At 42.6% G+C, this 24,107-nt stretch overlaps 1 protein-coding gene and 1 pseudogene across 9 annotated transcripts in view; one reads left to right on the top strand and one right to left on the bottom strand.

Moving 5' to 3' along the window:
* The window catches only part of ATP11A (ATPase phospholipid transporting 11A), a 379,759-nt gene that overhangs the window by 143,587 nt on the left and 212,065 nt on the right, over positions 1-24,107 (top strand). For 6 of the 9 annotated variants that reach the window (XR_010217495.1, XM_063953146.1, XM_063953148.1 and 3 more), the window contains exon 3: positions 16,601-16,690. Coding sequence is in view for 5 of the 9 variants with exons in the window: in XM_063953146.1 (XP_063809216.1) it covers positions 16,601-16,690 (90 nt within the window). In the remaining 4 variants the exon portion in view is untranslated. Of the gene's footprint in view, positions 1-16,600; positions 16,691-16,959; positions 17,024-18,622; positions 18,718-24,107 lie in introns of those variants that run through there. The other 3 variants (XM_063953154.1, XM_063953152.1, XM_063953153.1) reach the window with 3 other exon arrangements.
* On the bottom strand, positions 10,081-10,199 carry LOC135052414 (5S ribosomal RNA; annotated as a pseudogene).

Here is a 24,107-nt window from a genome sequence, read left to right as displayed (position 1 = left end):
AGCCAGTATAAGACTGCTTATGAAAACTGATATTGAATGCGACCATATTGTGGTCGCTGTACCTATGGGCTCTCCTACTTCAATATTTGATACCAATTCCCCATTGTTGGTTAATACCAGGTCTAAGATTGCATTGTACCTAGTTGGTTCCTCGATTAATTGAACTAAGTAATTATCATTTAGCGTGTTTAAAAACCTATTGCCCCTAGCAGTATCACATGAATTGATTTTCCAGTTTTTCAGGTTCTCCCCAGGATATTAAGCTTTGAGGCATGTGTCAATATACACTGCTGCATTTGGATTTGTGTGTTTGTTTTTTCTTTAAGCACTTTCATTACTTTTTAGTTCACATATCAGCCTTCACTTAGAGCATTCGGGCCTGTGCGGCGGATCCCCGTGGTCTCCATGACGACTGGGCACGCTACGTGGACGATGCCCGGCCGTCCTCTGGATGCCTGGGAGTCTCGGTCGCTATGGCAACCCGGCGCCCTTACATGATGACGCTGCACTGAACATTCAGACCGGAAGCGTTTCACTTCCCTGATCCCTTCTGGTTTTTCCCGCTGGCAGGTCTTATTTGGTATAAAAGGTTACTCACCTATACACTGTTGTACACTATATCACCTTGACAAAGGGACTGTGGAGTCCCGAAATGTTGGATTGATGTGATTCAATAAACACACTGTTTCTTCTGTCGTCAAGCCTCCGAGTGCCGCTGCTTGTTTGATGTACTGACTATGAAATTCTTCCTGATGGCACCGGAGCAATTATATATCCAGCAGTGGTGAGTGCCGATTCAATTTGTCATTTGCACATTGGAGGATGAGCAGTTACACTTCATCCACCTCTTGGAATAAGCCACCCCTCTCCATGTTTTCCTGTTAAACAGCTTGGATGACCAACAGCTGTTATTAATTATTTACTTGGTACAGGGTGAAACCTTCACAGTTTAAGCACCAAGACACCTTAGCACAATTGCACCTTCACTTGCGGCAGTGCAATAGTATCTGGACAGTACCAACTGATTTTTGCAGTCATCCTTTTACGGGACACTATATTAGCATCATTGATGTCACAACCAGCTTCTGAGAAACACACTTTTACCATGTCTCATGAAACCAACATGGACTTTAGCATTATGTTAGCCAATCTCACTAACACTTATAGCTTCACTGAGGCAGACGCTGAGAGACTATTATTTACCAAAGAATTGGCTGGCACTGAGAAACTTTTGAATATGGATGACATTTACCACCAGCTCCTTAACCAGCTCCTTAAACTAAAACGCCGGGAAATCAATTTTTTAATGCATGGCATATCATTGTCTGATTATCACAGGGACAAGATGATTTCACACGGGTTCCGAGTGCATAATGTAGCAACTATCGGACCGTTCATTGCTGAGTTTTGTAACCATTGGATTGGCATTTTAAATTAAATGCAGTATGGACTTGATTTTGCAGGTGGTGGACGAAGCAGGTTGGGAGCTCCAAGTCACAAAGGACAAAATTCAGCAGTTGGAATCAGAGAAGGCGCGCGCGCTCCCGGCAAGGGGGCGTGACCTTTTTAAAATGGGCGTGGCTTTGTTAAGATGGGTGTGGCCTCATTTGATCTCATCATCACGGCCACCACACGATAAAAATAAAAAAAAGTCCTCATTTTACACATTACAGCAGGCACGCGACCCCATTTTACACAGCACGGCAGGCAAGTGTCCCCATTTTACACATTGCGGCAGGCACGTGCCCCCATTTTACACATTGCGGCAGGCACGTGCCCCCATTTTACACATTGCGGCAGGCACGTGCCCCCATTTTACACATTGCGGCAGGCACGTGCCCCCATTTTACACATTGCGGCAGGAAAGTGTCCCCATTTTACACATTACGGCAGGAAAGTGTCCCCATTTTTCACATTACGGCAGGAAAGTGTCCCCATTTTTCACATTACGGCAGGAAAGTGTCCCCATTTTTCACATTACGGCAGGAAAGTGTCCCCATTTTTCACATTACGGCAGGAAAGTGTCCCCATTTTTCACATTCCGGCAGACAGGTGTCCCCATTTTACACATTCCGGCAGACAAGTGTCCCCATTTTACACATTCCGGCAGACAAGTGTCCCTATTTTACACATTCCGGCAGGAAAGTGTCCCCATTTTACACATTGCAGCAGGCACGTGTCCCCATTTTACACATTGCGGCAGGAAAGTGTCCCCATTTTACACATTGCGGCAGGAAAGTGTCCCCATTTTACACATTGCGGCAGGAAAGTGTCCCCATTTTACACATTGCGGCAGGAAAGTGTCCCCATTTTACACATTGCGGCAGGAAAGTGTCCCCATTTTACACATTGCGGCAGGCACGTGCCCCCATTTTACACATTCCGGCAGGCAAGTGTCCCCATTTTACACATTACGGCAGGAAAGTGTCCCCATTTTACACATTCCGGCAGACAGGTGTCCACATTTTACACATTCCGGCAGACAAGTGTCCCTATTTTACACATTCCGGCAGGCAAGTGTCCCCATTTTACACATTCCGGCAGACAGGTGTCCCTATTTTACACATTCCGGCAGACAAGTGTCCCCATTTTACACAGTACGGCAGGTGGTGGTGGGGGGGGAGGGAGAGAGGGAGAGAGAGGGAGAGGGGCTGACTTACATTTGAAGCGGTTCTTCCCGCTCTTCAGCCGCCTCTCCCTCGTCTGCGCAGCGCTGGCCGTCTTGGCTCCCCCTTCTCCCTCCTCCCGAGTGCCCAGCTCGGGGGGCGGGGTTTCGCAGAATGAGACGATTGCGTCGTGACGTCACGACGCAAACGCGTCATTCTGCGAAATCCCACCCCCCGAGCTGGGCACTCGGGAGGAGATGGGAGGGGGGTTTGAAAGTTCTCAGTAAGTGCCGCGGCGGGTGCCCCGTGCGGTTGCACGGCTCGCCCGCCGCAAGAAACAGCACTGGATACCAACAAAAGTATACTAGTGGACTGCTGGAGGAGAACCTAGTAATCACAGGCCATATAACCAGAGGGGCAAGCATAGTTGGTGGAAGTGCAGAGAGGCACGCCATAAGGACTCCACCACATCTAATGAAGACAGTGAATTTGCCATAGTCGATTCAGAAGGCCCTTCTGCTATGACCAGTGTCCCTTTAGGGACCTCACCTGCAGACGCAGGACTTACAAGAGGACGCCCACCCGCAGAAGCAAACAAAACATCAGGAACAAGAACCACACAGTCCAGGAGGAAGACCTAATATACAACTTGTCAGACAGGTCATTGAGCGACCTAGAAGTGAAGGTGCTTAACAATGGATTATCTTTTACACCTACCACCAAATTTGATGAACTCACTTGGCAGGTTGAAATGTACAAGTTTTCTCTCAAATTACGTCTACAAGAGTTCTTCCAAAATCACCAAATAACTTCCACTAAAGTTCCTCATTAGGACTTTATCAATACCAAGCATAAGTCTCTGTTTGATCCTCAGTCCAACAATCTATTAGAACACTCACATGGCTAGTGGATGACTCTGTCGGCAAATACAATTCAGCCTCAACTAAGGGAAAGTACAACATGTCCAAGTCTGAATTCAGAGCTCTTAAACAATTGGGATTGCATCTTGACATTGTCATCTGCCCCGCTGATAAGGGGGGCGGTATCGTCATCATGAAACTCACTGATTAGAGGGCCGAAATCATGGGCCAACTTTCTGACCCCTTGGTTTACAGGCTTCTACTGATGGATACTACTACACAGTTTAAACTTAAGGTAGATCAGATCCTGGACTGAGCTTGTCACTCTCAAATCATATCTGACAAACTATGCCAAGCTCTCAAACAAGAATTTCCAGTTGTACCTATCCTATTTACAGTACCTAAGAGCCACAAGAGCCTGACCAGGCCTCCAGGCCGACCTATTATTTCTGCGCACAGTCACTTTATCAACCCATTTCAGTGTTCTTGGACAGCATTCATCAACCCCTTATTGTCAAACAACCTAATTTCGTTAAGGATACTACCTCCTTTCTTACACATCTGCTGTCTCTGGGCACAATTCCTAATAACACTTTAATTTGCACAATAGACATTTGCAGTTTATATACCTGCATCCCGCATTCTCAGGGTTTGTCAGCTATGAAAAATTTCCTCACACGGGAACATATGACGTCCTTCGATTTGGATCTGTTTCTTGAATTACTGGAACTTACGCTTACCAGAAATTATTTTTTGTTTGACGGAAAGTTTTATTGTCAAATTAGTGGGTGTGCTATGGGGAGTAATGTCTCCCCGTCATTTGCAAATATATACATGCTGCAGGAGGAGCAGGACATGTTCTTCTCCGATGTGGAGATCAGTCAATACATACTTCACTATTCACAATATATAGACGACGTCTTCATACTGTGGTCAGGGTCAGGAGAAATTCGATCAACTTGTATTTACTATTAACAACAGAGACTCTCCAATTAGAATTACGGCACAAAGCAACCACCACATGTTAAACTATTTAGATGTTAATGTCGTCATTAGTGGTAACAACATCAGTACTGAAATATATCATAAACCCACAGACAAGATCACCCTGTTGCGAGCTAACAGCCACCATCCGGCAGCATTGAAGAAAGGCCTGCCCAGGTCACAATTAATAAGAGCTGCTAGAATCACCAGCCAACCAGAGAAACTTGAAGATGCTCTTTCTGACGACCAACACCACTTGCTGAAATGCAACAGGAGGTGCAGTCAATTCCTAGAGATGACCTTCTGAAACATAAGGACAGATCTGATGACCAAATTATACTATTTGTAAGTAAATTCAACACATCTGGCCGGGTAGTACCAAGGGCTCTCAAGGCCTTGTGTCCCATTGTCTCTATAGACAAACAACTACCAGTCTTTAAAAGAAAGCGACTGATGGCCTGCTATACAAGAGGCAAAAATGTGAAAGACTACTTGGTACACACGGATATCACTGGCTTTGATGTTAGTAATGCATCCAATTTTTTAACCAAAGCACCTGGATGTTACACATGTTTAGGGTGTAAGACCTGCAAGCATATGAACACTGGTTCTTCTTTTTTATCTAGCAACACCAAGAGATCCTTCCAGATAAGACACGTACTCACGTGTACTACTACACATATTGGCCCTCATTCCGAGTTGTTCGCTCGGTAAAAATCTTCGCATCGCAGCGATTTTCCGCTTAGTGCGCATGCGCAATGTCCGCACTGCGACTGCGCCAAGTAAATTTGCTATGAAGTTAGGATTTTTACTCACGGCTTTTTCTTCGCTCAGGCGATCGTAGTGTGATTGACAGGAAATGGGTGTTTCTGGGCGGAAACAGGCCGTTTTATGGGCGTGTTGGAAAAAACGCTACCGTTTCCGGAAAAAACGCAGGAGTGGCCGGAGAAACGGAGGAGTGTCTGGGCGAACGCTGGGTGTGTTTGTGACGTCAAACCAGGAACGACAAGCACTGAACTGATCGCAGATGCCGAGTAAGTCTGAAGCTACTCAGAAACTGCTACGAGGTGTGTAATCGCAATATTGCGAATACATCGTTCGCAATTTTAAGATGCTAAGATTCACTCCCAGTAGGCGGCGGCTTAGCGTGAGCAACTCTGCTAAAATCGCCTTGCGAGCGAACAACTCGGAATGAGGGCCATTATGTACCTAATTACGTGTCCGTGCCATCTTCAATACTTGGGTAAAACGATTCGCAATGCCAGGGAATGCCTCACCATGCACAGATTTGCTGTCAAGTATGCTTTAACAGGCCAATCTTCAGAACAGCCGGTGGCCAGACATTATGCAGAAAAAAAGCATTATTTTCAAGACCTACGGTTTAAAATAATTGACCACTTCCCCAGAACTCTCAGGGTTGGTAATCGAGCTGGTAAGTTGCTCCAAAGAAAAGCGCGTTGGATGGTTTTGTTAAACACCATGAATCCTAATGGCTTGAATGAGAAGATCCAATGGAATGTCTTCTAACAACATAAGCACCAGGTCTGTCTATTTGCCTTTGGACCTTGAACTTGTGATTCAAGTATGGCATGCAATAAGCTCTATGCTTAATGGTTAATGTTATTATTCTTGTTCATGCTCTGTCTACAGCAGATCAGTACTTGTATTTTACTTAGGACAATTGCATATACATGTATCTTTGTTTCACAAGTGAGCCTTACCTGTGTGATTTTTTTAACCCTTTTTTTCACAAATGTTGGCAACATTGGTGATACATTCTTTGGTATACTGCTAGGTAACATTGTGCTAGTTTCAATGTTTAACTGCTAGTCTGTATTTTTTTTTTTCTTTAAGCAGTAAGATAGGGAGTATTATCCATAAATTCTCCCCAGGATATTAAGCTTTGAGGCATGTGTCCATATACACTGCTGCATTTGGATTTGTGTGTTTTTTTTTTTACTTTAAGCACTTTCATTACTTCTTAGTTCACATATCAGCCTTCACTTAGAGCATTTGGGCCTGTGAGGCGGGTCCCCGTGGTCTCCATGACGACTGGGCACGCTACGTGGACGATGCCCAGACGTCCTCTGGATGCCTGTGAGTCTTGGTCGCTATGGCAACCCGACACCCTTACGTGATGACGCTGCACTGAACATCCGGACTGGAAGCATTTCACTTCCCTGGTCCCTTCTGGTTTTTCCCGCTGGTGGGTCTTATTCGGTATAAAAGGTTTGTCATCTATACACTGTTGTACACTATATCACCTTGACAAAGGGACCGTGGAGTCCCGAAATGTTGGATTGATGTGATTCAATAAACACACTGTTTCTTCTGTCGTCAAGCCTCCGAGTGCCGCTGCTTGTTTGATGTACTGACTATGAAATTCTTCCTGATGGCACCGGAGCAATTATATATCCAGCAGTGGTAAGTGCCGATTCAACTTGTCATTTGCACATTGGAGGATGAGCAGTTACACTTCCATCCACCTCTTGGAATAAGGCACCCCTTTCCATGTTTTCCTGTTAAACAGCTTGGATGACCAACAGCTGTGAGTGACAATTTAATTTGTCGTGTGTGTGTATGTGTCTATATATATATATATATATATATATATATATATATATATATATATATATATATATATATATATATATATATATTTGAGAGCAGTGGAGAACAGCGCCTGGGTATATCTAATAGAGACCAAGGTCTAGGAAAGAATTTTTTCTTTTTTACACAACACTCCTCATCTATAAATGAGTGGCAGCTTTTATACAGTATGTGAATAAAATATGAAAAAAAATGAAGTAAAACAAGCGCCTACTAGTGTCGGTGAAATAAAATCTGTGTAGTCGGGTGCAGTTATTAAAATAAATAGCAACTTAACTTCAAATACTTTCAGGCAGATGACATTTGAAATCCGAACATGTAAAGAGAAAATGAAGGCAACATAGTGTGTACTGTTTTAAGACACAATGTTATGCAATGATATCAAGAATTAGGAATGTGGCTCATTCCAATTATTAAAGTAAGCAAAACTGATAATGGAAACTAGAATATATAAAAGACAAAGATTTCACAACAGCTTAGAGACTAGGAATGTGGCTCATTCCAATCAATGTTAGGCAAACATGGTAAAAAGTATAATAATTTAATTGGCACACTATTTATTTTAATAACTGCACCCGACTACACAGATTTTATTTCACCGACACTAGTAGGCGCTTGTTTTACTTCATTTTTTATATATATATATATATATATATATATATATACTTGTATTATAATTTTAAGTTTAGACCTTAGGGCCCCCCTGTCCTAAGTACCCCGGGCCCCCCGTTGCCTTAATCCAGCTCTGGGGCTAATGCAGAGTAATACTGAATGCTCCTTGTACCCCTAACAATTGGGTACTAAGATGATACTGTCAAAATATGGTCTAACCTCTTGTAGCACTACAAGTGCCAGCATGTATTGACAGCCCTGTTAGAGTATAGTAACGGCTATTGCTGGTGAAGCTTTTCTACAAGGAATGGTATGTGCTACAAATTGTCACTGTGTAGTACCTCAGTTATTAAGGCATACTCTTGTACCTTTTTTGGTTTGCAATCCATATTATATATGGGGGGTAATTCCAAGTTGATCGTAGCAGGATTTTTTTTACCGGTTGGGCAAAACCATGTGCACTGCAGGGGAGGCAGATTTAACATGTGCAGAGAGAGTTAGATTTGTGTGGGGTGTGTTCAATCTGCAATCTAATTTGCAGTGTAAAAATAAAGCAGCCAGTATTTACCCTGCACAGAAACAAAATAACCCACCCAAATCTAACTCTTTCTGCACATGTTATATCTGCCTCCCCTGCAGTGCACATGGTTTTGCCCAACTGCTAACAAAAATCCTGCTGCGATCAACTTGGAATTACCCCCTAAGTTTTATTTGCTTTTATTGTAGTAAGGTTTGTCCCATAATCTTCCATGGGTTTTTTATGCTTGAACAAAGGAACATATATCATGGGCCCACTCACCACATGACACAACAGAAGAATACAAGCAATTTTCTAGTGAAATCTAAAGAGTTTATGAGTAAATCAACACTGTATCACAAAAGGAGTAAAGAAATAGCCAAGAAAATTGTCTAAGCAGACTAATGACCATTATCACCTCTTGAAATATAAGACTGAGATGCTATGTGGGAGGTTATTAATTCAGAGAATGGTAAAAGAAAGGTAGACAAACATCAGTAAGCATAATTTTATTAGTTGAAAATGTCAAGCTAAATCACATTTAATGTAAGATTATAGCAAAAGGCATGTGAGACGCATTACGGAAGCTGCATGAAAGATGCAGTTTAAAGCTGTTTCTGCTGGAGACACTTTTCTAAATGGGAATTGGCAAAGGACAGACATGCAGAAGCATATAAATGGAATGCTATACTTAGTAAATTGACTTTGGTTAGTAGGTGAGGACAAAAAGTAACCACACGATAGCCATATTTCTGTGCAGTTTATGCATACTGGATAATGCCTTGGACTGCATTAAAACTAGACTGTGTGAAAACCAGGTTTATAGATGAACACCAGCATAGAAATCAATTGATGCATTACAAAACATGGAAAGTAACACTAAAATAGCCATTAAAAAGCTGCCCATATCAAGTTACACCACAATTAAAGGAGACCATGTTTTAGATGCTAGATACAAGGATACTTCACAATAGATTGACCCTGTTCTGCTTTACACATTAAGCATTTTCCAAAAGGGCCCAAAGAGAATTGCTGATGCATTCACAATATAGTGTAGTGGCGCCTTACAAGCAACATAAGGTCATCTGTGCGATAGTATATAGATTTGGGCGCAATGAGTCACATGATGAATTGCCTAAATTTCTTCACAGAATGTGACTTGCATCACAAAGAGATAATATATTTTGCAGATAGTAGTGGCATCACCACTAAAGGAGTTGATCATGGTCTGCTCATGTACTCCACTACAAATGGGAACACTCTGGCATTACCAGTAAAATATGCGCTGTATGTTCCGAGCTTGGAATTCAGAATATTCTGTTATTTATCTAATGAGGAACAGAGAGGAACATTTTGCGGGCCTATTTAAGAAAAAAAAATTGCTCCTTTTTTTGGGGGGGGGAAAATAGATGTTCCTTTACAGTACAGACAAAGGAGGAGAAAAGAAGACACTTTTGAGGGTGCACTCTTGAAATTAAGAAAAGTTAATAGAAATAATGAATAATGAAAAGAATGTAACATTAAATTTTATTAATATCGCAAAAAAAATATAATTAGTTGGGTGTATTAGATAATACTAAAGCAATAACATTGATGACAATAATTGGTAAGAAATGACAAGTGCCTGCTGTCTGAGAAGGATTTTACATTAAATTGAAACTTGTCCTGCTTAAGGGATACAATAATTTCACCAATTGGTCTCAACCATGCGCTAATGCCTAACTTTAACACAGTAAATAATAAAAGGTCGCCTCTAAGCCTAATGCAATAATTTCGTATCTCTGTCAAACATGACAATATAAGCCGCAGACAGGTAATAAGAAATAGAGAAAAATTGAAAAAGGTGAATCTGCTGTCAGTGTGGAGCACTGAGCATGGGGATCATGAGAATACTCTACTATACTGGGTCTTCCTCAGGAGTCTCCCACCCGAATACTGACTCAGCCCAACACTGATTAGCTTCCAAGATCGGATGGATTCGGTCGTTTCCAGTGTGGTATTGTAGTAGAGTTTGTTTGTATATTATCTTTGTCGCTCTTGGATCACTGATGAGAGTTCACGAACTCATAGGAGAAGAAGGAAGGTAATGAGAATGAGAAAATAGGGGGAAATGGATAAGTAGATCTGCTGCCAACGTTAGACAGAGAGAAAACTCTGAATCGCTGGTGAGAGTCCTGAAAGATAGTGGAAGATGAGGAAAGATGATTTAAAGAATAATAATAGCACTCTGAATTCGTAAGCTAATAGAGCAAAGAGTTGATAAATTTAAAGGAAATCAATATAGATGCTGATATAAGTTCCCAGCGGTTGCACATATACAAAGATAAATCAACTTCTGGTATGAGAGTTTGTACAGGGAAAAGATACTAAGTATACTGAAGGTATCAATGTAATCAGAGAGTAAAAAAAGAAGCAATATTGTTGTTATATGAAAAAGTATCATTCAGGGCTGCAATAAGATGCTATGGTACCCTGACTGTAGACAAGTGTACAGTTTCTAACAAAACTGAAAATGCAAAAGGAATCGCTAGTAATTGTTACATTTATGAAAATAAATCATGGTATTGTTGCTAAATGAAAAAAGTATCATTCAGGGCTGCAATCAACTGCTATGGTACCCTGACTGTGAACAAGCGTGCAGAATAAACTGAAAATGCAAAGATATCACTAGTAATTGTAACATTAATAAAAATAAATCATGATATTATAAAGATATTGTTGTAGACCTAGATGAGAATTCAAGTGCTGTTTATTAAGTCACATTGTTAAAAACACAGCTGGTAGAATAATTCTCATCTGGGGAGGCAATAGCTATGTGCTGATATCCCGATGCGGTGATCTGTTAGTGAAGGATGGAAAGAAATAGATATTACCAGTGCTTAGTATCCAAAAACGGAGCTGGAACAAGGCGCTGTACGGATCCTCATCGCTGAAGAGTCTGACCGTGCCGGGCGGCAGGGGAGAAAGCGTGGCTTGAAGAGGCGAGGGAGACCAGTTTGTGATCGCAGACAGCCAGGACGGACAGAGTGGACGGAAGACGCGTTTCGCCTGTACGCCGGGCTTGGTCAATTCTTGGCACTTGTCATTTCTTACCAATTATTGTCATCAATGTTATTGCTACTGATATATTTTATTACGATATTAATAAAATTGAATTTGACATTGTTTTTCATTATTCATTATTTTTATTAACTTTTCTTAATTTCAAGAGTGCACCGACAAAAGAGTTTTCTTTTCTCCTCCTTTGTCTGTATAGTCTCATACTGACTCAGGGTGCACCACCAAAGAAAGATTTAAACTAGAAAATATTATTTTCTCCAATCTTATCACCTCATTTTAGTACCTATAATCTATTATTCAATCTAACCTGTGCGGTATAACCCCATTGCAAATATGTTCCTTTACAGTACACACAATAGAGCATAGGTCTGCAAACTCAGTCCTCATTACCCCACACGGTGCATGTTTTGCAGGTCTCCTCACAGAATCATAAGTGAAATAATTAAAGCCACCTGTGGACCTTTTAAAATGTGTCTGTGAGTAATTAATACACATGTGCACCTGCTGGGACACCTGCAAAACATGCACTGTGTGGGGTAATGAGGACCGAGTTTGCAGACCTATGCAATAGAGCAATTCTTAAGACAACAAGACATAGAGCATCAAAAGATAGTTTCATATTGTTTATTCTAGAACACAATGGGGTAGCCGAAAAGGTCAGAACCCTGACTAAAATGATCAAATGTATGCTTACAGACCTGGGATTATCTGGAAAGTTAAACAGCAATGTCAGCTACTTACTTAAAAATAGGTTATTCTGCAGAACAGTTTAGAAAAAATGCAACAAGCTGCAAAAACGAGCAGTGGACATGACTTTTTTTGGATGCAGTGAAAGATCCAAAGGATACAGAATATTAAACCTGAGAACTGACCTGGTGCCTCTCTACAACAATGTGACTTTTGTTGAATACAAAATGATGTGATGATGTGATCTCCATACAGATTTAGCCGTGGTGAAGAATACAACACAAAACAGACCAGCAACAAATCTTTTGGACAAATGTCTGAGTTCAGTATAGGGTTCAACACAATGGATGAAAGGATGTAATCATGTTACCGGCGGTTGGGAACCAGGTAGTCAGGATACCGACGCTGGAATCCTGACCATAGAAAAGTAGACAGTTGGCATGCCAACTTACTGGGACTGCTCCCACTCGTGGGTATCCACGACACCCACACAGTGGAAATAGAACCTGTGGCAAGCGCAGCGAGCCACCGAGCCCGCTGCATGGTGAACTCAGCGAGCCTGCAAGGGAGTTCGTTCCGCTCGTTCCTTCCCCCCCCCCCCCCCCTCCCCAAGGCTTTCAGGTATCTGTCCCTCTCCGGCACTTCAATCTTGCACCCCACTACAGCTGACACTTGGGAAGTAAAGCTTATGACATAATTTACACTTTCATTATTCACCGGGACAACGATACCCAGTTGAAATAAAGTCTTGAAATAGCGCTAGTGTGCTATTGGTCTGCTGCCTCCCCATTGTCTCAAAACAAACCTAGCTTGACTATAAGTGTGCCTTAATACAGCACAGAATGCTAAGTGCCTTTAACGATTGGAGCCCTAGGGCGCGCAGGTAGCAGTGCCTCATGAAAAAAAAAATCTGAACCCCTTGTCCCTGTGTGAAACCTGAGCTTCTGCCTAGTCAGCATTATGGATAATACTGCTTGGAAATTACTATTGTAGTATAGCAACAGCTGCAGGCTGAGTGTTGCATGGAAGCTACAGATGGAGCCATGCCGGGAGTGCACATTTGTGATGGAGCTGCATTAGATGAGCGCAGCTCCATCTGTATACTGAATGGACAGTAGGTGGCTCTGTGTCATAATTATCACTGTGCAGTGTGTTGTGAAAGTATACAGACTTATACTTTTTCCTATTTATCATCTATGTTCTATTATGAAGTTGTAACTGTTCTGGTAAAATAGTCCCTGTGTATTGATTCTTAAGCAGAGGACCATGGGCAAATTGCCCTATTAGCATGCGCATTGGCTGCGAACGCCTCTGCCTGATTGTCAGGCAGAGGCGTTCATGGGGCAGCGATGCAGCGTTGCTGGGGCAGGGTGCTATGAACGTGGGCGATTCCATTTTCGGGGCTGCGCTGTGACATCACGCTCTGCTGCTGTGATGGAAAAAATGTCGGCGGCGCACCTGCCTTCGAAGCTAAGCTGCGAAGGCAGGGGGGCATCCACAGTTGCTGCGATCGCAAATAAATTGCTGTCGCAGCCACTGGTCATGCGATAGAAAGGATTGCAGATTCAGTTTTTTTAGCAGAATCTGCAATCCAACTTGAATAGGGTCCCATCTGTGCAACAAGCTAGTGACTGGTCTTGCACACTGATGCTTGCAGAACTACAAGCTTCAACTTGCACATGGGCGCTAGTGAATACTTGTTGTTCCATAATAAAATAAGAAATATACTGTATATTAAAATGTAGTTCTTTAGAAAACGATATGAATTAGAAGAGCCCCCGTTTTTAAATAATACATTTCAACCACCTTAATTTATTGTTGACCCCCTATTTAGTCAGTAAATGTCTCGACCATAGTAAAATTTCCTGTCAAAGTTAAGATCAATCTGCACAATTAATGAAAGAATCCCTTATCTGGGTTTTACTGTACATTGATATTTAGGTTCTTAGAGCTTGACCTCATAATAATTAATATTCTTATTCGGGATTTCTAAAGCACTAATAAATTAGGTGACAGGATGAAGTGAACATTAATTGTGGAAAAGAGCTAAAAATTTCCTTTTTGTTGTTAATAAGAAGTATAAAGATCTCCTTTACACTGTCCTCTTGAGCTGTTTAGAATTATCTTCATATCAAAATATGCATTCTGTAACTGAAGTGCTAGTGTGGACATCAGTCCATACTCCTTCATGCCGCCTCCTTCACCTCAGAGTACCAATCCAGGGTTTGAGGGAGATGTGCGCTAGGCCCTGGGCAATCCCCTAGACTAGAGTGTTGGGCATTATTTTATAAGGCTATCCTGTGGATTATCATTGGGTTTATATTTGTGTGTAGAAGTGCTGCTGAGTACTAAGTCTTGCTGCCCCATGAGTCCCAAAAAGATAGATGATCAGTACTGAATGAAGAACCCTAGTGGACTATAGGGGTCATTCCGAGTTGATCGCATGCTGCAACTTTTTGCTGACCGTGCGATCAACTAGACGCCGCCTATGGGGGGAGTGTTTTTTTTGCATAGCAAGGCTGCGATCGCTTGTGCAGCCCTGCTATGCAAAAAAAGTTTTGTTTAGAACAAGACCAGGGTAAGAGTTACTTACCCTGTGCGATCAATCCAACGTTGCAGGTCCCGGAATTGACTTCAGACATCCGCCCTCCAAACGCCTCGACGTGCCTGCATTTGGATATCCACGCCCAGAAAACTGTGAGTTGACGCCCGGTTCCGCCTTCCTCCTGTCAGTCTTCTTGCGGTCACTGCTGCGACCGCTTTCTTCGATAGCGGCGTCGCTCCCCGGTGAGCCTGCGCAATGCGCCCGCTGCGCATGTGCAGTCCCGACCGGATCGCACGGCTGTGAAAAAGCGCTTTTCATTGCAGCGTGTAATTGAATTATATTGCTTTGTTTATTTTTTTATTTGATGTTTTACAGTATATTAGTCATAATTCCAAGAAAACTAGGTGGACCACATCTGCAGGTATATAAAAGTAACAAGCACAGGCTGGGTAGAGTACTGTAGATTAATACAGTAAAATATATGCTAATTTCCCCTCTTTACTATGATTATTTCATTTTATTTAGGATTTCATTTTTGCTTTATAAAATCTGATAAGTAAAGTCAGTATTTTGTTACTATTTAACATTAATATGCTAAGAAATATAAAAAGCAGAAAAAAATCAGTCTGTGGGTTTGACCATTACACACTGTTGAAAAACAAATCTCTCAATCCAGAATTTCAGACTCTTTCTCTGTAAATGCACAACAAACGTAAACACCTTTTCTTCCCATTCACTGTATAATCCCATCCACAGGCTGGCAGAGGAAGACTTTATTTTTATCATGTAATCTGTACAGATTAAACAGTTTTGTTTCTCAGCTGCCACAGGCTGGTGGAAATATCATGTATAATGCTGAAATTAAGCCGTGTCCGTGTGAATACATCTGAAAATAAGACTATATTCAGGAATATGTTCCTACACAGTACTTGAATTATATTAAAACATTTGCAATGTAATTATTGTCCTGTAATTTTAAAGTGAAGTAAAATGATGAAAGCTCAATTCTAGACTTGGAAAAAAGGGCGGAAAGGTTTCATTTTATAGATATTAAAAATAGTACCCAGTGTTCTTTGATGGGACATTTGTACTTTTACAGTGTGTTTCAAGATTTTTAAACATTTCCCCCTCACTTTAGCGCACTGTTTATTTGCAAAAGGCATCCTACACCCTTTGTAAATGTGGTCTTCCCTGTGTGTGTCATAATTCAGCCTCCTGTAACCAATAAGGAGACATGGGGCAGAGTTGTTTTAATACGTTGCAGTAATTGTTAATGACAATTTTCGTAAAGAGGACTCCTTTTGTTCCCATAGCTCCTGTTATTTCTGATCCCTTGTGCTTTAGTCGAAATATAGCCATGGGAACGGCCAACCCTATTTCATTCCTGAATTTTTCCAGTTATTCTGTTTCAAATTTAAAAAAAAATGCTCCAGCATTTATGAAATTTTAATACCATAATTTAATACCATAATTGTAAATATTTGATTCCACGCAGTAAACCCTGAACAGAAAATGGCAAACACAGTAGTGTATGCAGTTTTCTTACTTAGTGGAATTTTTTTAAAATAAATTTTAAAGAAAATATTTCAATTAAAAACACTTATATTAACACAAATCCTGAACACGAAAACTGAATACTCAAACATGAATGGTGAAGGCACTCTACATGTTTTAAGATCTCAGAATTGGGGTCTATTAGCGATTAAGCGACTACATTTTTTTCCCCTAGATTCTACCAAATTAGGTGCAGGCGGTGTTTTCAATAAAAGGAAGGTATATATACAGGTGATTTTATAATCCATTTTGTTTGAAGTTTTATGCCTTTTAATATATTAAATATGTATTATAATAATAAAAAAAAAAAAAGGTTGCATGTAAGGCACCGCCATTTTATAATAGTCCATTTGCTGCTCTCTCTATGGGAAATCCCATTTCAGTGGATTGATTTATAAATGTTAGTTTAAATATTTACTAAACTAACATATTCCCAGAAAAAAAAAACGCCTTACATGTTTTTCTGGAAATATGAAGATTTGTCATTCATTGTGTATTATATTAATCATAATTCATTTATCAAATGGACTATATTTAGCATATATTTTCTACTTGTTTCTTACAGTACACATTCTGGAACTTTGTGCCGAAGAATTTATTTGAACAATTCAGAAGAATAGCAAATTTTTATTTTCTAATAATTTTCCTTGTACAGGTGAGTTTCTAATGGAGATGGCATCCGTGTGTGCCAAATTTGCATTGAAATTAGTTCAATTTAGGTTGATTCTCTGCTGAAAGCCTTAATATTAGTACATAGTCAATTATATTATGAAATCTAAAATGACATATACAGTATACTGTTGAGTCACTGCTCAGCCTGTGCTGCAGCAAGCAACTATACACCCGCCGCTGCACTGTGAGATGGGACCCACTGATGAACGCTGATTTGTGATGCAGATGGCTGAATCACAGCGTAGCTGGAGCCCTGCCAATTCACTGAAAGCTCTGGTCCCTGTAGGCTGACTGGCAGCGCTACCTATATAATTATGTAAGTAGAGTGTGTTTTGTTTTGTTTTGTTTTTGTGTGGTTTTTTTTTTTTTTTTTGGGGGGGGGGGGCACACACAACAAATCCCATCTTGCCTCCAGGCGTTTGGGATGAATTTACACACCTGTATATAGTTAATTTCTGAATTGTATATTAAGATAGTACATTGTTTCAAATAATCTTCTTTCATCAATGCCAGGTGTGTGTCGAACACATGCTTGTTCATCATGAGATACACCTATGAAATTGTAGATATAAGAGTAGTTACTATGTGGGCATGCGTGTACCTACAGAGAAGTGACCACACACACTGGCGTGATCTTGGCCTGATATGCCATTTCCAGCCGAATCAGAATGACATACTGACCAGATCGCTTTGTGTACGGCCAGTCTGCACACTCCCATGGTTGCAACACATTGGTGTGATGTATACAGCGGATACAATATGTCTGCACACCAGCCGCCATATAGCATCTGGGCATTTTGTACCTTAATTGGAATGGTTAGGAAAATATGCTTGTTACAGTTAGTACAGGAATCTTGGAGAGACAATCACAGTCTTGTATGTTTGACGGTGATTAAATTAGGTTCACCATCACACCCTACCCTACTCTCTGTGCTTGCTGTCATCACTTAAAAATATGAAACATATGGTCAACACTTAAGGTGCATACACACTGGGCGTTTTTGCCCAGCGTGTATGAACAGCGATGATCGCCGACATCGCTGGGCTGAAAAGCGCTCAGTTCATACACACTGAGCGATTGTGCCCGCTGCCCAGTAATGCAAATACATAAAGGGATTTTATGCTCCAATGGAATGGACTGCAAATAGTGGTGTTTTTTTATTTACCAGAAAATATACATTAAGGAGGGCATTCAATTGACTTTTCGCTATTTTTAGGGTGAGTCGGGATTCGCCCTATTCAATAGCAGGGCCATTTTTCACCTAGGTGAAAAATTCAACAGGAGCAAAAAACATGTGGATTGGCGAATCCACGTTTCCCCCCCTACGCCGGTAAAAACGCTGCCTGTTGTCGATTTTTGAGGCATTTTTCGCCAATGCCTTTTCACAAACAAAAAAGGTGAAAAGACATTGGCGAAAATGCATTAAAAATGGGTGAAAATGAATAGGTGGGCGGGGGGGGGGGGGCGAATTCAATAGCTCAGAGATTTCAGGAGCTAATTGAATACCCTCCATAATGTTATATGGGAAAAATCATTACTGTGAATTGCATATCATCTGTTCTTAGTTCATGTACCCTTTCCTTCTGGTAATCCACATATAGTTATTTTTCCATTTACAGTCTGGGCTAGTGTTTAATGGAAAAATTTAAATACCGGACATTATACAAGACACTGTTGAGAGAAGAGGTGAGAGGATGATCACTTGTAGAGCTGTATTCAGAGGTAACAGATGCAGCATTGTCAGAACATAAGAACTATTAAGGAATAAATAACAAGAAAATGGGCAACCAGTAAGAGATATATGCAGTTGGCAGTTATGGCACCCAACGGCGCAGAGGGGGCGGTTGGGGGTAGCGGGTACTTTTTGCCTGGGTCTGCAGGCCTCCCACTTCCCTGTTGCTGTCAGCCGCATGTCGCATGTCCCATGATGAAAGGAAGGGGAGCGATCACACCTTCCTGCCCACCAATTCTGACAGCGCCCACCCCCCTCTTTCCCCGTGCAGCGCACTGTAAGTTCTGCTTTTTATTATTTTTTTATTATTTTCAATACAGTTATCTGGACACGCCCCCTCAATGTACACGCCCCCTCCCTCATTACAGCTGCTAAGCTGAATGCCATCAACCACACAGTTCATTGTGACACATTGATTTCTGAAATCAAGATTCATGGTTCAGAATAGCTTTTAGAAAATATACTGGAGCATTTGAAGCATGCCATTTCTCATAAAGCAGGCAGTGTCCCGCAAAACACGTAAAAAGTGCAGACACTGTACTGGGAGGTTCAACCGTTGTCAGCTTTCCCCCCCCCCCCCCCGTTTCACGGGATGCTGTCCGCTTTGTGAGAAATGGCTTTTGATTATTTTGGAATACAGGCGTAAACCTATACCCTCACTTGACACGTTTTATACTGTATTTGAAAGTCCAGTATAATAAAAATATGTAAACACACAAGTGTGACACAAAATAAATACAGGCCTAATGTCCCCTCACGCTCATAAGTTTATTAAACAAGACTGAATTCAGCAGTATTTTTAGGGAAAAGCCATCCCAACCAGATCCACAGTAGGTTTGCGCTGAATTTACTATATGAAAGGACATCTTTTCTTGCTTTACAAGACTCATACAATGTGAATAATGTTCTAAAACTAATAATAATATGGGGCTAGCTATACACAACAATAGATAGACACCATAAATTACTAAAATGCTATGTAAAACCACTGTATTTATAATTTACTGTAGGCCAACCAGATACGTCATTAAACTGAAAAAGGAGAACAATACATATGTAATTTTTATACTTCTGGCTAAGGCCACTGAGGATTGTTTAGCTGTCATCATAATAAAATAATTAGGTGCCACAAAATGTTCTGTATATGGTATGCGGTTAGCATACTGACAGTCGGGATCCCGGCGGTCACAATACAGATGACAGGATCCCGACGGGGGCACCGTACCGCCGCCGGTATACCGGCGAGGTAGGTGATTCCCCCTCTATGGGTGTCCACAACACTCCATAGGGGGTAATTCTGAGTTGATCGTAGCAGGAACTTTGTGAGCAGTTGGGCGAAACCATGTGCACTGCAGGGGAGGCAGATATAACGTGCAGAGAGAGATAGATTTGGGTGCGGTGAGTTCAATCTGCAATCTAAATTGCACTGTAAAAATAAAGCAGCCAGTATTTACCCTGCACAGAAACAAAATAACCCACCCAAATCTAACTCTCTCTGCAAATGTTATATCTGCCCCCCCTGCAGTGCACATGGTTTTGCCCAACTGCTAAAAAATTTCCTGCTGCGATCAACTTGGAATTATCCCCATAGAGGGAGAATAGACCGAGCCCCCAAGGGGCTTAGTTGCTCTCGCCCCCCCTGCTGGCATTTCACCGCTCAGGATGCCGATGTCGGCATAATGACATTCGGCATACCAAACCCCTGTATACAGGTTTATCCTTTAGCTATAAAGCGCCAACATAATCAGCAGTGCTGTACGTTAGGTGGACCATATTACAAAAAATTACATAAAATGACATGAAACCGGTTTAAAACACTTTCTATATGTTAGAGCCAACCATCCAATTTTCTCAGCCAGTGCAGGTGCAGTGCTTACAAAGTTATTTCATGTTAAATAAAGGTGGAACGTAACATGGCACTTTGTAGTTACCCAGTGTATTCCAAGAGAACATGGTTTCCCCGCTAATAATGTACTGTGTTATCCTTTGAAAACACAAGATTAAGTAATAAGCAGCATAATGGGCAGACTGGGTGGTTTGGGGGGGGGGTTCTCTTCACCGTCAAGTACTTAGTTTCTATTAATACTGTCCAGAGTCGCTGGGAGACAGTCTGTGCCTCATCCCTTTATTACAATCATAGTCAATTTCATGTTAAGGAAAGTGCCTATGAGCTGGAAGCTGACTCATTGCTATTTGTATTGTAACATTACACAAAGAAAATGGTCTTAAGTCACTATAGGTCAATAAAAATCTAAAATGTATATTATTGTTCATCTATCGATTCATCATTTGAATCCCACATGAATTTTGCTGCAAGTATAGCTGGCCACTAATTGCAAAAAAAATGTTCTATTTTGTCAAGTAGAGAACGTAGTAAAGTTATTAGAGCTCACCAACCCGATTATTAGGATTACATAGGAGTTTCTGCGGTTTGAAGAACATCCTCATGTATAGGTAACCAGTATACTGTAGGACAGTGTCTTTAAAGGCCCACACACACTAGCAGATTTTCTCTAACGTCCTTGAGGATGCTGGGACTCCGTAAGGACCATGGGGAATAGACGGGCTCCACAGGAGATAGGGCACTTTAAGAAAACTTTGGATTCTGGGTGTGCACTGGCTCCTCCCTCTATGCCCCTCCTCCAGACCTCAGTTTTACACTGTGCCCAGAGCAAGATGGGTGCACTGCAGAGAGCTCTCCAGAGTTCTCTGCCTGAAAGCATTTTTGTTTGGATATTTCTTTCTACTTTTTACTACTTTTTCACAGGGAGCACTGCTGGCAACAGGCTCCCTGCATCGAGGGACTGAGGAGAGAGGAGCAGACCTTCTTGTCAAAGATAGGCTCTGCTTCCTCGGCTACTGGACACCATTAGCTCCAGAGGAGGTGAACGCAGGTTCTTACTGGGCGTCCACCCCTGGAGCCGCGCCGCCGTTCTCCTCACAGCGCCAGAAGTACAGAAGTCAGAAGACGTCTCAGGCGGCAGAAGCCTTCAGGTTCACTGAGGTAATGCACAGCACTGCAGCTGTGCGTCATTGCTCCCATACACCTCACACACTCCGGTCACTGTAAGGGTGCAGGGCGCAGGGGGGGGCGCCCTGGGCAGCAATATAAACCTCTGCATGGCAAAAAGACTATATACATGTACAGGTGGGCTCTGTACATGTATATAAAAGAGCCCCCGCCATATTTTACTAAGTTTGAGCGGGACAGAAGCCCGCCGCCGAGGGGGCGGGCTTCTCCCTCAGCACTCACCAGCGCCATTTTCTCTCCACAGCACTGCTGAGAGGAAGCTCCCCAGACTCTCCCCTGCTTACACACGGTGAAAGGGTGCTTAAAAGAGAGGGGGGGGGGACATAATTGGCGGTTTCCATATTACACAGCGCTGCTGGGGAAAAACATTTTGTGTTGGTCTCCAGGGTTATTGCGCTGGGGTGTGTGCTGGCATACTCTCTCTGTCTCTCCAAAGGGCCTCGACAGGGACACTGTCTTCAGAAAAGGGGTTCCCTGTGTGTGTGAAGTGTCGGTACGCGTGTGTCGACATGTTTGACGAGGAAGGCTCGCTTACTGTGGAGGGGGAGTGTTTGAATGTCAGGTCGCCGTCGGCAACGCCGACACCGAAATGGGTGGATATGCTGAATGTCTTGAATGCAAATGTCAATCTATTGCATAAAAGGTTAGACAAGGCAGAAGCTAGGGATCAGTCAGGTACCCAGTCCATGCCTGTCCCTGTGGCGCCAGGCCCGTCGGGGTCTCAGAAGCGCACCATATCCCAGATCGATGACACAAATACCGACACAGATTCTGACTCTAGTGTCGACTATGAAGATGCAAAATTACAGCCGAAGGTGGCAAAAGGTATTCGGTACATGATTATGGCCATTAAAGAGGTTTTGCATATTACTGAGGAACCCCCTTTCCCTGACACGAGGGTACACATGTATAAAGAGAAAAAGCCTGAAGTCACTTTTCCATCATCATTTGAATTAAGTGAATTGTGCGAAAAGGCTTGGGACTCTCCAGATAGGAGACCACAAGTTCCCAAAAGGATTCTTATGGCGTATCATTTTCCACAAACTGATAGGATACGCTGGGAATCTTCACCAAAGGTGGACAAGGCGCTGATACGCTTGTCCAAAAAGGTGGCACTGCCTTCTCAGGATACGGCTTCCCTCAAGGAACCGGCTGATCGCAGGCAGGAAATTACCTTGAAGCACATTTACACTCACTCCGGTACTATTGCTAGACCGGCTATGGCGTCGGCCTGGGTTTGTAGTGCGGTTGTGGCATGGGCAGATTCCTTATCTGCGGAGATTGACACCTTAGATAGGGATGCCATTCAAATGACCATAGAGCATATCAGAGATGCTGCCTTGTATATGAGAGATGCTCAGAGAGACATTTGTTTATTAAGCTCCAGAATAAATGCTATGTCTATTTCTGCTAGGCGACTCCTGTGGACCCAGCAGTGGATGGGAGATGCCGATTCTAAGCGGCACATGGAGTCCTTGCCGAACAAGGGGGAGGAGTTGTTTGGAGACGGCCTCTCGGACCTTGTCTCTACGGATACGGCTGGTAAGTCGAATTTCTTACCTTATGTCTCCCCGCAGCATACTAAGAAGGCACCTCATTATCAAATGCAGTCCTTTCGTTACAATAAAAACAAGAAGGTGCGGGGATCGTCCTTTGTTACCAGAGGAAAAGGCAGGGGAAAGAAGCTGCACACAGCTAGTTCCCAAGAGCAGAAGTCCTCCCCTGCGTCTGCAAAGTCCACCGCATGACGCTGGGGCTTCCCGGGGGGAGGCAGATCTGGTGGGGGCTCGTCTTCGGTTTTTTAGCCACGTCTAGGTTCAATCGCAGGTGGATCCCTGGGCAGTAGAGATTGTTGCTCAGGGATACAGGCTAGAATTCAAAGACTTGCCTCCTCGCCGGTTTTTCAAATCTGCTCTGCCGACTTCCCCATCAGAGAGGGAGTCCGTGTTGACAGCAATCCAAAAATTGTATGTTCAACAGGTGATTGTCACAGTTCCTCATCTCCAGCAGGGAGAGGGATATTATTCAACCCTGTTTGTGGTCCCGAAACCGGACGGTTCGGTCAGGCCCATTTTAAACCTGAAATCTCTTTACTTGTACTTGAAAAGGTTCAAGTTCAAAATGGAATCACTCCGGGCAGTCATCGCCAGCCTGGAGGGGGGGGGATTGGATGGTGTCCCTGGACATAAAGGATGCATACCTTCATGTTCCAATATTCCCCCCCCATCAGGCGTTCCAGAGATTTGCAGTGCAGGACTGTCACTACCAATTTCAGACGTTGCCGTTTGGGCTTTCCACGGCCCGAGGGTTTTCACCAAGGTAATGGCGGAAATGATGGTGCTCCTGCGCAGGCAGGGGGTCACAATTATCCCATACTTGGACGATCTCCTAATAAAGGCGAGATCTCGGGAGAAGTTGCTGGACAGCGTGTCTCTGTCCATGAAGACGTTGCAGCTACACGGCTGGATTCTCAATATACCGAAGTCCCAGCTAGTTCCTACAACGCATCTGACCTTTCTGGGCCTGATCCTAGACACAGACCAGAATAAGGTTTTTCTTCCAATCGAAAAGGTTCAGGAACTCATGACCATGGTCAGGAACCTATTGAAACCAAAGAAGGTTTCAGTGCATCAGTG

Source organism: Pseudophryne corroboree, chromosome 2 (genome assembly GCF_028390025.1).
Source record: "Pseudophryne corroboree isolate aPseCor3 chromosome 2, aPseCor3.hap2, whole genome shotgun sequence".
Lineage (NCBI taxonomy): Eukaryota > Metazoa > Chordata > Amphibia > Anura > Myobatrachidae > Pseudophryne > Pseudophryne corroboree.
Note: the sequence above shows the minus strand (reverse complement) of the source record. Positions and strands in the feature narration are given on the sequence as shown.